Source organism: Mauremys reevesii, linkage group 2, assembly GCF_016161935.1.
Source record: "Mauremys reevesii isolate NIE-2019 linkage group 2, ASM1616193v1, whole genome shotgun sequence".
NCBI lineage: Eukaryota > Metazoa > Chordata > Testudines > Geoemydidae > Mauremys > Mauremys reevesii.
In genome coordinates, this window is record NC_052624.1 from 115,737,621 (window position 1) to 115,750,800 (window position 13,180).

Sequence of the window (13,180 nt, forward strand, 5' to 3'; positions counted from 1 at the left end):
ATACTGTGAATTAAAGTAAATTTACTTAAATTTTATTTGCCCTATTCACCTTATTAGAGTTAGGAAATGAGTCTTTCTGTTCCACTTCAATCCTATGTTCTTCTGTTTAGTACAACCTAATTTCAAAAACTCCAAAATACACTTCCTGTAATTAAATTCTTCTTTCTTTTTTCTTATACTGTGTCACTAAAAGATGACGGAGCTGTTCATTTTCACAAAGCTACTAACAGATGTCTATAAAGGGCCCAGTCCTGCTCCTGTTGAAGTGAACTGGAGTTTTGCTGGTCAGTTCAGTGAGGGCATGATCTGGTGAAAAGAGAAAAGTAAAATTGTATTTTAAAAATAGTTATTGCAGATTACCTGGTGGTTATCTGTATTCTGATGATCCAACTAAAAATAAATCCCTCTATAATCATAGGGTGACTATAAATTTGCATCTGTTTTCTTTGTCTCTGACTGACATATAAATAATAGTTTTTGATTTAAAAATCTTGGGTTGTGATAGTTTAAATTGGTCACATGACTGCAGGTAATCAGCACTACTACATATTTTGGTGCCTCTTTTCAAGAAGACAGCTTCATCACAATCATAAACAAAATTGTCGATTGACATGCCAAATAAATATGAGTACATCAACATTTCAAAAATCACTAGAATGATTTAAATTCCTATGTATATTAGTGATGCAGGGTTTTGGCTTCCATCCCGTCTCCCTTGTTTTTTTTTAATTGCCTTACTTACCCCTATCATTTGTTTTTTGTTCACTCTGACCATCCAGACTTCTCTTCCTGTCCTGCAGAGCAATTTATTGTCATTTTTCTATTGAAAACCACAGTAGAAAGCATTAAGCAGCTCCCAGTTGTGTTCCTCTAATGCTGTCTGTAGTGGCTTTCAATAAATAATGAGAATAAACAGCTGTATTTTAATTAATTTTCATTTATACTATTAAAAACAGATATTCTACTAGAGAACTGGAGGATGAACAGCCTTCTACCTGTCTTAAAGGATGCTGCTAATGTTGCTTGAAGAACTTCAGGTTAAAGATTTTTACCCTGGTATTCCTATAAGCACTTCATTAGCATCTGGGGAAGTCCTCTGTTCCCCTTCTGGCATCACTGTGTTTGTATGTGTGATCCTTAGATCCCACATTCAGATATGCTCTTGCTTATAATTGCATTATCTAATCTAAATGCACCGACACGTCTCTATTCCCTTTTCTTTGTTTGTTTCTTTTACTGTTTTAAAAGACAAGGAAAATAAATTTTAAAATACTGTATTAATACATAATTACAGTTAAGAACATAAATGCACTAATCTCAGGAAGCTGAAGAGTTAAGGCTGCAACAACATTCCAGAAACTCAGCCACATTGCACATACTGTACATAGTAAGCCATACATTTAGGAGCATAAGCAGTAGTCTTCTAAATATGAGTGCCATTCTTGTTATAGGAACCTTAACTTTTGAATTTCCAGAATTTTGTGTATTTAAATATTCAACCTTAATATTGCACCGATAGTGATGCTACATTTGCATTTGTCAAATAGTGTGTCATATGTCTAAACTCTGTCATAATTGGGAATGAGTGAACCTTAAAAGGTTCAGAGTTCTAGTTTGATTTTGATGGATTGACATTCAAATATACACACTTGCACATGTTAATGCATGGTGCCACTATGGTGGGGAGGCATCCATTCGCTCTTTTCTAATAGCACTCTTCAAGGGAAGTTTAGCAGCTTCCTGCCTTTGCACAAATTGTGAAACCATAATACTTGGCTTAAAGAGTTAATATTCATAGTTCCAGAATATAAATATTTGCAACTTTAATACAAGTCTAAATCTAACTACCAGTCTTCTAAAACTCAGTCCTAAATATCTCACTGAGGACAAATTAATAAGACAAATTGGTGTTTCTAGACCAAACTGTTTTTGAAATATGATGATCCTAGAAAACTCTTTAAGAATGCCTTTTTAAAATAACATCCAATTGTCACAGAACATTATTTTCTGCCAAGAGATGGGGCATTTCAGGAGCAAAGAAGGCTTTTGAGAAATGTAAATGGGAGACCAGAGAGTCAAAATGAGCTCAGTGATTTTTTTATAAATGTAATCGTGGCTCTTTCTTCAAGTGCTGGTCCCCATGTGTATTCCGCACCAGGGAACAAGTGCATACCATGCTCCTGAGATTGGAGATTTATGGCATGTGGTGTCCCTTGGTCCGTGCCTGTGCAGTTGCTCTCCTTGTACTTGGAACTGAGGACATAAGGGGCATTGTGGATCGATACCTCTCCAGTTCCTCTCTTACTGCCAGTCAGAAGGATCTGGAGCAAAGGGGAAGGAGTGGGGCTAGTGGAATACAGATAGGGACCACGTATCTCAAAGAATCTCCAGTTACAGGTAAGTAACCTCTATTGACACTCATGCTTTAGGAACCTAAAAATATGCTTTAATATCTTTTTGTATTTAATTACAAATTTTCAAAACTGCAGGTAAACTTTTAAAATTGATTTTTCTCAAGTGAGCTCCTTTCAGTAGTATCTGTCCAAGAATTATTTCAAATATTTCTGTCTCATTTAATGTTTTATCAGCAACACACCTTGACCTACAAATCTCCATGCTCTGTCATTGCCTTTTATTCCTATTGACATTTCAGTTCAGACACTCTAATCTTCCCATCAAACCATCACCGTATGGCAAGTCCAATTGTACTGTCTGTCTGTTCTTCCTGTCTGTATCTGCATTGCATCCTTGCTGGTTACCATCAAAAAGAGCCTTAATTTTTACTACCTCATACATTGATACTAGGTGTTTAACTTGATATATTGTATAAGCATCGTTTTTGTACTGTTTCCACTAATATTCAGTTAATAAATGTATTTTCCTAGCATGGGCACTTCAGTACAAGTGGGGGTTCTGTGTACATTTTGCTGCCCTTTACTGCTTATGTGAATTTGGGCTAAAATTTTCAAAAGTGCCTAAGGGTGTCTCTACGCTGCAATAAAACACCTGCAGCTGGCCAGGGTCAGCTGACTCAGGCTCTCAGGGCTCAGTCTGCTGGGCTGTGAGGGGGAAGGGTCAAGAGCCTGGGCTCCAGCCTGAGCCCAAACATCTACACTGCAATTGTAAAGCCCCACAGCCTGAGCCCTACGATCCTGAGTCAGCTAACCTGGGTCAACCGTGGGTGGTGGTGTAGTATAGACATACCCTAACTGACTTTGCCTAGGTCCCGTTGAAAACCAGTGGCACTTGGGCCGGTAAGTGGCTTTTGAAAATGGGACTTGGTCTCCTAAGTCTTTTTGTACAAATTTTACCCTTAATGCCCCTGAAAGTGTGGAAGTAATACCACGTGCTATAGTTTGTCATAGTATCATCAATCTTTCTGTAACACATCTCTGCCAAAGTACTTAAACCTGTCCTGCAAAATCACTGCTATTTCTGTTTTGGCCTCTCTTTGTCAAAGCTGTAAACCTTGTTAATTATGTAATTACAGTATTTATGTGGTATTCTTATGTGGATAAAGATTCACTAGCTAGAGGGTAAAATGGACTACCAAGCTCATGTTTGCTTATGATCTAAACCAGAATTTGAAATCAAGTCCCCAAAAGGGAAATACTTGTGCAAATAACCCAGCATGCCACCTAATCGAACATCATGGGCATCTTTCACTTACAAATTTAATTTAGGAACACCATGCATCTCCCAGAGGACATATTTGTAAGTGAGCCTCAAGGAACAACTAAGTCTTAACTGCTTGCTCAAATCCTCTTTTTAAAGAAACATGTTAAGGTCCGGAATCTGTCAGATCCTCAGAATTTGGAAAAGTGGTTCTCTGAAAAGGGTGTTAAATACTTTCCTTAGTGGAGGTTTCCTCATTAATGGAGCTTCCATCTCATTTTTTAAACCAAAAATATACATTGTGACAAGCAAGCCAATCTATCATAACACTTGTATGTTTTCTGTCTTTAGATACACACCACTTGATTATGCTTTGCTTGGAGAACACCATGAGGTGATTCAGTTTATGTTAGAACATGGTGCTCTATCTATAGCTGCCATACAGGACATTGCTGCCTTCAAAATCCAAGCTGTCTACAAAGGATACAAGGTTAGAAAGGCTTTCCAAGACAGAAAAAATCTTCTAATGAAGCATGAACAGCTGAGAAAAGATGCTGCTGCCAAGTAAGTCTGACACATGGAGAGTGCAAAAATGAAGCTATTAAAAATGAAATTGTGGAAGACAATAATAGTTTACAGATGAATTGCTCTATATTTTTTTACATCTTTTTAGAAATAAAGTCTTTGTTTCCTTAAAGGAAAATCTAGTGTTCTACCAGATGGTGTATAGATAGGTACATTATATAATACATTTATGTTTGGAGGGTTTTTTAAAAAAAAAAATCAAATATTTCTTTAAGCTTAATCATTTCAGTGGTGATGGATAACTCTGAGCCTGTGTCATGCAGAATACTATCCTCCCTCCCTCTGGGAATCATTCTTCCTCTGATGAGTTGCTCCACTTATCTCTGTTTCTCAGGGGTTGGGAAGTGAAGAGAGACTTCCCTCACTATTAAAGTCTAAAGACTTGCCTCTGCCAGTCCTGCTCTATATTAACCCTGTTAGCTGGTTTTTCAGTACTTCTCTTTTTAAAATGACAAAAGAGTTTCCTGTAGTGGTGGTGTACCTGTGTCGGTTCCAGGATATTAGAGAGACAAGGTGGGTGAAGTAATATATTTTATTGGACCAACTTCTGTTGGTGAGAGAGGCAAGCTTTTGAGCTATATAGAGCTTTTCTTCAGACCTCTCTCAAAAACAGAAGTTGGTCCAAAAAAAGATATTACCTCACCCACCTTGTCTCTCTAAAGGAGTTACCTTACAGGAGAACAGTGAACAAAAGACTATAGGAATGGAGGATAGAAACAAAGGGGAAGTTGAGAGTGAGCAAAAGTGTATGTGGGCAAAAAGTGAGTGAGCAGCGGAGCAAGAAGTGAAGGAAATACAGAATGGTAGAAGGAGAAAGAAGCTATTAAATATGGAACTTAAAAAGATTTTCACATGGATAAAATGAGTTCACCAGTTACAGAACAGCAAATAAAACTTTTTAAATGATCTTCCTGTCAAGGGCAGACATAAAATGACTTTTGCCATCTCCTAATTTTTAATCTTAGATTGTTAAAGCCACGGTAAATACCAATTCATAGCAGAAGTGCAAGGCTAAATGAAGTATTCGAATAGCCAAATAACAAGGTAAATTAAAAGAGAACAGAAACGGATCAGATAAACAACGCTCATGTTCCCTCCAAACATCTGCAGTTTATCTGACATCCACATCCTGCCTAATCTGTATAGGATGTTTCTATATCACCCACTACTGTAGTCGCTGTTTTACATCTGTGTATGGTAGTTGTTCCTAGTGGATGTCTTCATAGGGGATTTTGTCTTTTACCTTTCCCAGATACTAAGAAGCTTTACTCGTTTGTTTTTTCTTCTTGATTTCGGTTATGCTGGGAAAGCTTTAACAAATAGGTGACTCTTCTAGGGTTCTCTCTGACTTCCTCCAGTAGCTTGTTCCACATCCCACTTCCACAGGCTTTGAATCCACAATTCAACTGCTATGTTATAAGTGTTGAATTTTGCAATATGAATATGTGATTTATTTTTTTAATATGGAGTCTCTTACTAGTATTTAAAGAGAATATGTTTTAAGTGTTTGAAAATAAACATTGGGTGGGTATGAAATTAACTTTGTGTCTATTTTATGAAGCTTTGCAACCTGCCCTAAAATGAAAACAAGCAGAATTTCACAACTTTCTCATAATCTCTGTGATCACCCATCACAGTGAAACTCACAAAACTGCACCAAGTGAAAAGTCAGATTTCTTTACAGATTGCTTTAAATATGATCCCCACCCCCAATAATTCTAACTTAAAGTTACACGCTTTAAGTAAAATCCAGGAACTAGATAAAATATTGCAGAGTACAAAGTTGTTAATTAAACATCAGTAGACATTTAACCAATATTCTTACAATGAAGAGAGAAAGGTGTCGAAAACATTTTCACAGAGGCATGAATGGAACTTATACTCTAGTTAGTCTGACATCAGCTTGGGGAGGATATTAGTAATTAGATGAGGAAAATAAATGGGAGATATTTAGAAGACAACGGTTTGATTATCGATAGCTAACTTTGCCTTAGCTAACTTTGTTTTAGAAAAAGAAGGTTGTACTTCACCAACTAGTGGAATTTTGTAAGGATTTTACAGAGAAGAAAGGCAAAAGTAGTAGGTTTCATATACTGTGCAAAGATTTTTTTGTTTGGTTTTTTTTAACTAGACAAGTACTTTAAAACTGACATTGGATTAGAAAGCATGTAGACTAAATAATTTATATAATTCAAGTAATTATACATAAAACATGATGAATATGAGTGGCCTTCTACCTTATATAATTGACTTAGTGCCAGCATTGTGATGAGATTATATACTAAGACTATAACTTTTCAATGAACAGGTGAATTTAATCAAAATAATTCAGCTGCTTGTTCTATCAAGCAACTAAAATATAGTTTATAGAACTTTGTAGTCTGAAGTTCCACAATATTCAAGAGGGACAAATTGAGTCCTAATCCACTCGTGCTATTGTTGCCACTTACATAAAGATGTATATGTTTTCCATTTGTCTCAGTATTAAAATATTGCCACTTACCCAGTTAAAAGAAACTAGCATTCAGATACTTCATATCCTATTTGGTGAACGGAGCTTAATTAAGTTACTCAATTCTGCTACTTCAGCACTCACAGAAGAGATATTTTAAAACTCTTTTATTATAAACACCCCACAGAAGAATCTTCTCAATTGTAATATCTGGTTGTACAGGGATTTATTATTTATTACAGCAGTGCCTAGAGGCTGTAGCCTATAGGACTAACCTGCTTGCCTGCATATATATCTATATTTTCTTATAGTTTAAGTAGTTGGTTTATAGCAATAGGTTTATAAATGTATAGTAAAGTAAGTTTGGCTGTAATGCAAGAGACCTACAGGCCATATCCTGTATGTTAAGCTAAGGTAAAGTTAGCATATCTATATTAAGACCTTTTACTCAGAAAGCAAAGTTGACCTATATCTTGTTACCTACATAGATGAGTACCCCCGCCTATGTCCATGACCTTTTATTTAGACCAATAGACAATGGAGAATGGCATAGGGGGGTTTTCAGTGTTCTACTCACAGACTTAACAAGTACACCACAAGAGACTGATGTGTGTACATACTTGTCATCAGTACGCACATACATATTAGCCTATGGGGTAAGTGTACCGTAACATTTCTGTGGATGAGGAATGAAATTTGGGCATAAGAGGAAGGATTTCCGGCATTTGCCTTATAAAAAGAGGTGACCCACCTCAATAGAGTGCTCAGTTCTCACTTTACTCCATCTCCATTCTCACTTTATTCTAGTCTCACTTACTTCCTCCACTCTATCTATTCTGTCTATTTACCATGACTGCTACTATTCGTAGGCTATACTTGTTCTTCTTAAACTTTAAGTTTCAAAGGAACTAGGCTAAGCTTGGTTTCCCTAAGTTTTATTCTTAGTTCGTTTATTAGGTTTTGATTTAAGTTTGTTAGTCAAGTAAACCCTAGTCAGCTTTGATAGCTCTTAGCATATTCTAAGGACTGCGTCCCTCACTCAAGAATTGAGAAACCTGAACCACAAGGCTGTTCCTGTGTCTCTTACCACCAGGTTATCAAGGAAGGGTGTGAGTATATTAACCAAAGCTTTGTTGCATATAATACTATATTATCATATGTATCTTTTGAAAACCAATAATGCAATTGTAACTTTGTAACTCTGGGTATTTTACCATTTACTTACTATTATTCATTTTAATAGAAAGTCTTTAAGGCTCTATCTGTCTCAGTGTGAGCTTCCTGTCATACCTCTGAGGGTCCTTTATAAATTCTGTGGAGCCTGATTCAGGACAAGAACTTTTCTCTTCTAATCAAACAGATAGGCGAGCCTAAAACCCATACTAATTCATTCTGATTATAATAATAATTAATATTATTAAGATCAAATAAAATTAAATAAATAAATTAAATTCCCATATTATCCAAATTAATATTATCAGTACACCCGAAATCAGGCTGCAAGGCCCTGATCAGGACCAGGGCCCCATTTTGCTAGACACAGAACAGACTGTGATGGGGCAAGGCCAGATGGCTACAGTGAAGTAATAAGGAACAGGTATGTTAGCCCCAGGCTAACCAAATCCTAGTACAATGGTAACCAAATGGCAGTTGCTCCAGGTTAATCAAGACACCTGGGGCCAATTAAGATCTTTCTAGAAGGCAGTGGAGATAGCTACATTGATTGGGCCACCTGAAGCCAATCAAGGGCTGGCTGGAACTAGTTAAAAGCCTCCCATTTAGTCAGTGAGAGTCGCATGTGAGGAGCTGGAAGCAAGAGGCGCAAGGAGCTGAGAGTGAGAGGGTGTGCTTGCTGGAGGATTGAGGAGTACAAGCGTTATCAGACACCAGGAGGAAGGTCCTGTGGTGAGGCTAAAGAAGGTGTTTGGAGGAGGCCTGGGGGAAGTAGCCCAGGGAGTTGTAGCTGTCATGCAGCTGTTACAGGAGGCACTATAGACAGCTGCGATCCACAGGGCCCTGGGCTGGAACCTGGAGTAGAGGGCGGGCCCGGGTTCCCCCCAAACCTCCCAGCTCCTGATCAGACACAGGAGGAGTTGACCCAGACTGTGGGTTCCACCAGAGGGGAAGATCACTGAGGTGAGCAAATCCGCCAATAAGCACAGGACCCATCAAGGTATAGGAGGAACTTTGTCACAAAACATACATGAAGATGTGATTCCTATCTCATGGCATTTCCACAAAACAGTCATATATTTCCCTTTCATTTCTCTGCAACAAATAAATCCTGAAAGGTAAATGCATTTCAAAACTATACCACACTTCGACTCCTTCCACATACATACCTCAATTCACATACAACTTCAAGTAACCAAACACAACGAAAAACAAATAAAATAGCAATGCTACAGAGCACCCCCCCAGTCTCTAATAGACCAGAAGTGTTGTCAGCAACAGAAACACAAAAGCTGAGATTTTTAAATTCAGGTGATTTGGATGCCTTATTTTCATTAATTGTAATGGAAATTGTACAGCTGAAAGTGGCTCTGAAATTCTCAGCAAAAAGTTTTCACAGAAGCTTTTTCAACATAGAATCATAGGGCTGGAAGGGACCTCAAGAGGCCATCTAGTCCAGTCCCCTGCACTCATGGCAGGACTAAGTATTATCTAGGCCATTCCTGACACAATGTAAGCCCATTGCTTCTTGTCCTATCCTCAGAGCAGGGGTGGCTCTAGGAATTTGGCCGCCCCAAGCACGCCGGTCCCACGACTCCGGGGGACCTCTTGCAGACGTGCCTGCGGATGGTCCGCTGGTCCCACGGCTCCGGTGGAGCATCCGCAGGCACGCCTGTGGGAGGTCCACCGGAGCCGTGGGACCAGCGGACCCTCCACAGTCATGCCTGTGGGAGGTCCACCGGGTCTGCTGGTCCCGCAGCTCCGGTAGACCTCCCGCAGGCATGACTGCAGAAGGTCCGCCGGAGCCACCTGCCGCCCTCCCAGCAAAATGCCGCCCCAAGCGCGCGCTGGGGTCTAGAGCCAGCCCTGCCTCAGAGGTTAGGAAGAACAATTCTTCCTCCTCCTCCTTATAACACCCTTTTATGTACTTGAAAACAGTTATCATGTCTCTTCTCAGTCTTCTCTTTTCCAGACTAAACAAACCCAAGTTTTTCAATCTTCCATCATAGGTCATGTTTCCTAGACCTTTTATCATTTTTGTTGCATGTTTAACTCTAGTGGAATGTTTGTAGTGGGGTTCCTCACATCTTAACAGGAACTTAAGAGAACCATTCTCAGAACTGCATCAGACATGCAGAGTGGAGATAGTGTCTCCTGAAACTTCCTGTCCGTGTCTGGAAACTATTTCACTTTATTCTCTGTTGAATATGTCTGCTGCCAAAGTTGGAAGACTTCTCTGAAGAAGTCTGGGATGAAAACATTAGCTCTTATATTGCTGCAGGACTTGTGTGCTGTTACTTCTGCAGAAAGGTCACCTGAATTAATATGGAGCATACATTACTGGGGCTTGTAATCTCTATCTTATCTCCATATTATAGATGATGATAGCTATCATCTGCTTTATTGTATATACATTAATTGTGTTGCTCCTTGCAATTGGGTAACATGCCTTCTTTGGGCAGAATTTGATCTCCCTTGTTGTATTGATCATTTATGGCCAATAAGGACCAATAATAATAATAATAGTCAGATAATCTAAATTCCAAAGATGAAATCTTGGCCCCATTAAAACCAGTGACAAAATTCCCACTAACTTCAGTGGGACCAGGATTTCACTCCTTGGGTATGTCAAGATGGGAGGGGAGCTGACTGGGGCAGGGTCAGGAGCATGAGCGGGCGCAGGCTGGTGGAGTCTGTCAGAACTTCCAGTCATCTGTGAATCCTCCCAACAAGGTAGCAACAGTGGACAGGCTGGAGTGGCTGCTTTCATTAGAAGCCTATATAACCTGCCTTGGGGTCGCCTGGTTAGTCCCTTGCTTGTGGATTGGCTGGGCCCTGATTGATTGGCATGGGCCTGTCATAGGATTTTCAGGTAATTACCTTGGATGTCTCACCAGTTCAGGCTCAGGGATGACTTGTCACAGGGTACAGTTTGCAGCCTCCTTTCATATGGAACTCCCCTGAACTCAGTGGAAGAGCCATACATAGAGCAGCTGTCTCTGATGAAATTATCTAATAGCTTCCTTTTTACCATGGAATACTGTGCTACTTTCTGTGTGATTTAGATCTGATTTGACCAAAGGAATTTATTTTCCTACTTGTGATGAACCCTGGTTTTTGAAAAATATGTGATACTTTTATCTACAAAATTTCCTAAAACATAACTTCATTATGACCTGTGGGTGTTTCTGTTACTCTCCTCTGTGTGTGTTATAAAGTTTATTATACTCTTTCTGACTCATTGAAAATAGTAGAAACAAAGTCTCTATACCAAGTAAGGGGGGGGGGATATTTATTTAAATATTTAAATTGAATTGAAATACAATTTGAACATATAGACATATCAAGTTGTCACATATAACAAATTTTATCTAATTGCAATTTTATGATCTGTCATAAACTGGAGGGGACATTATGTTGTCACCATTCTGTGTATCCATCTGTGCATTCTACAGTTAAGCTTGGCCAGTGTTTTACTCCTAGCTACACACAGCCAGCTAATATCCCTCCTGATCTGATAAACCTGCTCTCCAGATAAATGTAGACAGCATATGGGAATCCTGAATGGTGGTGAACTGTTTCTTAGGTTAAAAGAAAAAAAAAGACTTCAACTTCTGTATTTAACACTCTCTTCCCAAAATTTTAATTGATTTTTTTTTAGTTATAGATAAATCATTCAGCTAGTTCTAATGTTCTGAGTTAGTTTTTAAAAAATTGGATACTTCACCTACAAATGATAAGGGTAGACAATGATGGTTAAGATAAAATGGACAAGTGTTTTATTCAGAGTACAGGCAATTTACAGTGTATAATTCACTGTTGCAAGAAGTGAAGACAGATACTGTGGATGGCATTTAAAATGTGCTATATGCTGAATAAATGTATAACTGCTAATAACATCTGTACATATACAAATTGGTTCAATCCATAAGCATACCATTTATATAAACCTATTTCATGTTGGTTAAACAAAGATATTTTATATCATGTACAAAACTGCACAGATGGTTAGGTGGTTCATAGGAGAAGGCCTGGTCTCGACCACTGGATTTTGAGACCTAGCACTGCCATTGTCACTGGGATGGTAACAAATGGAGTGTATGTGGCAAAGTTCAAAAATCCTGCTGTGCTGCATATAGGATCATTTGCTCTGATCACACATGTTAATTGCCATAGTCTTAACTGGATATACTGTGCCGCAGGGGTAGGCAACCTATGGCACAGGTGCCGAAGGCGGCACACGAGCTGATTTTCAGTGGCACTCACACTGCCCTGGTCCTGGCCACTGGTCTGGGGGGCTCTGCATTTTAATTTAATTTTAAATGAAGCTTCTTAAACATTTTAAAAATCTTATTTACTTTACATACAACAGTAGTTTAGTTGTATATTATAGACTTATAGAAAGAGACCTTCTAAAAACATTAAAATGTATTACTGGCATGCGAAATCTTAAATCAGAGTGAATAAATGAAGACTCGGCACACCACTTCTGAAAGGTTGCCGACCCCTGTTGTACCATAAATACCTGCTATTTGGGGGCTTTTGTTTAGTCTTGTGATTTATTTATTTATTTATTTATTTGTTTGTTTATTATTTTTGCAAATCAATTGAGAACTAGTGAACTTATTAGGGTCAGCTCCAGAGACCTTTTTGAGATCACGTGGGGCTGGCTCCTGGCGACTAAGCAAACCGAGTATTTTTTCTAGAGTCTGTCATCTTATGCTCTAGAATCTAAGCTTTCATTTTAAAAAATAAGTCTTTAACTCATAAGATTACAAAGGAATTATTCAAAATATGAACCAATTCAGTGATGTCTGCTTGAGTCCTCAGACAGCCAGATGCAGATAACAAAACCAGAAGAAGCCAGAAGTGTTAGAAGCAAATGAACTGATCCCAATGAGACCTATGGCTTTGTAATTCCAGAATAAAAAACTTAATTCTTGAAAAGGAGAAAAATCTGATAAAAGTTCAGAGTTGTAGAATATAAGTGAATTAAGAAAAGGGTTCTAACAATGAATCTGTAGATTATGGTAGTCTTGAACAAGGACAAAGGAGTAAGAGGTAATGAGAAGACTAGATATGTTAGTATCTCTTTTATGTTCTGTGGCAAGTGATATTAGCAAGTATGAAAGTATGTAGTAAGGAAACCAAGTAGATGAGGCACCCTGCAACATCAATTAATGAGAGGGAAGTACAGAAATTTTATATCAGAATTATTTTTCAGGCTGTGTTATGCAGCCAGAAGTATCAGGAAGCCCAAAGAAGAAATCAGCTATCGGCAGTTTTTTTCACACTGATCCAGCAACCATATCCCAAGCCACTTACACAATCTGCTGTACTGTTATTAGCCAAGGG

The 13,180-nt window shown here is 38.4% G+C and overlaps 1 protein-coding gene across 7 annotated transcripts in view; it reads left to right on the plus strand.

The window, feature by feature from the left end:
• The window catches only part of INVS (inversin), a 241,438-nt gene that overhangs the window by 172,609 nt on the left and 55,649 nt on the right, over positions 1-13,180 (plus strand). For all 7 annotated transcript variants that reach the window (XM_039525062.1, XM_039525067.1, XM_039525060.1 and 4 more), the window contains one exon: positions 3,967-4,179. In XM_039525062.1, the coding sequence (XP_039380996.1) occupies positions 3,967-4,179 (213 nt within the window). The remainder of the gene's footprint in view (positions 1-3,966; positions 4,180-13,180) is intronic.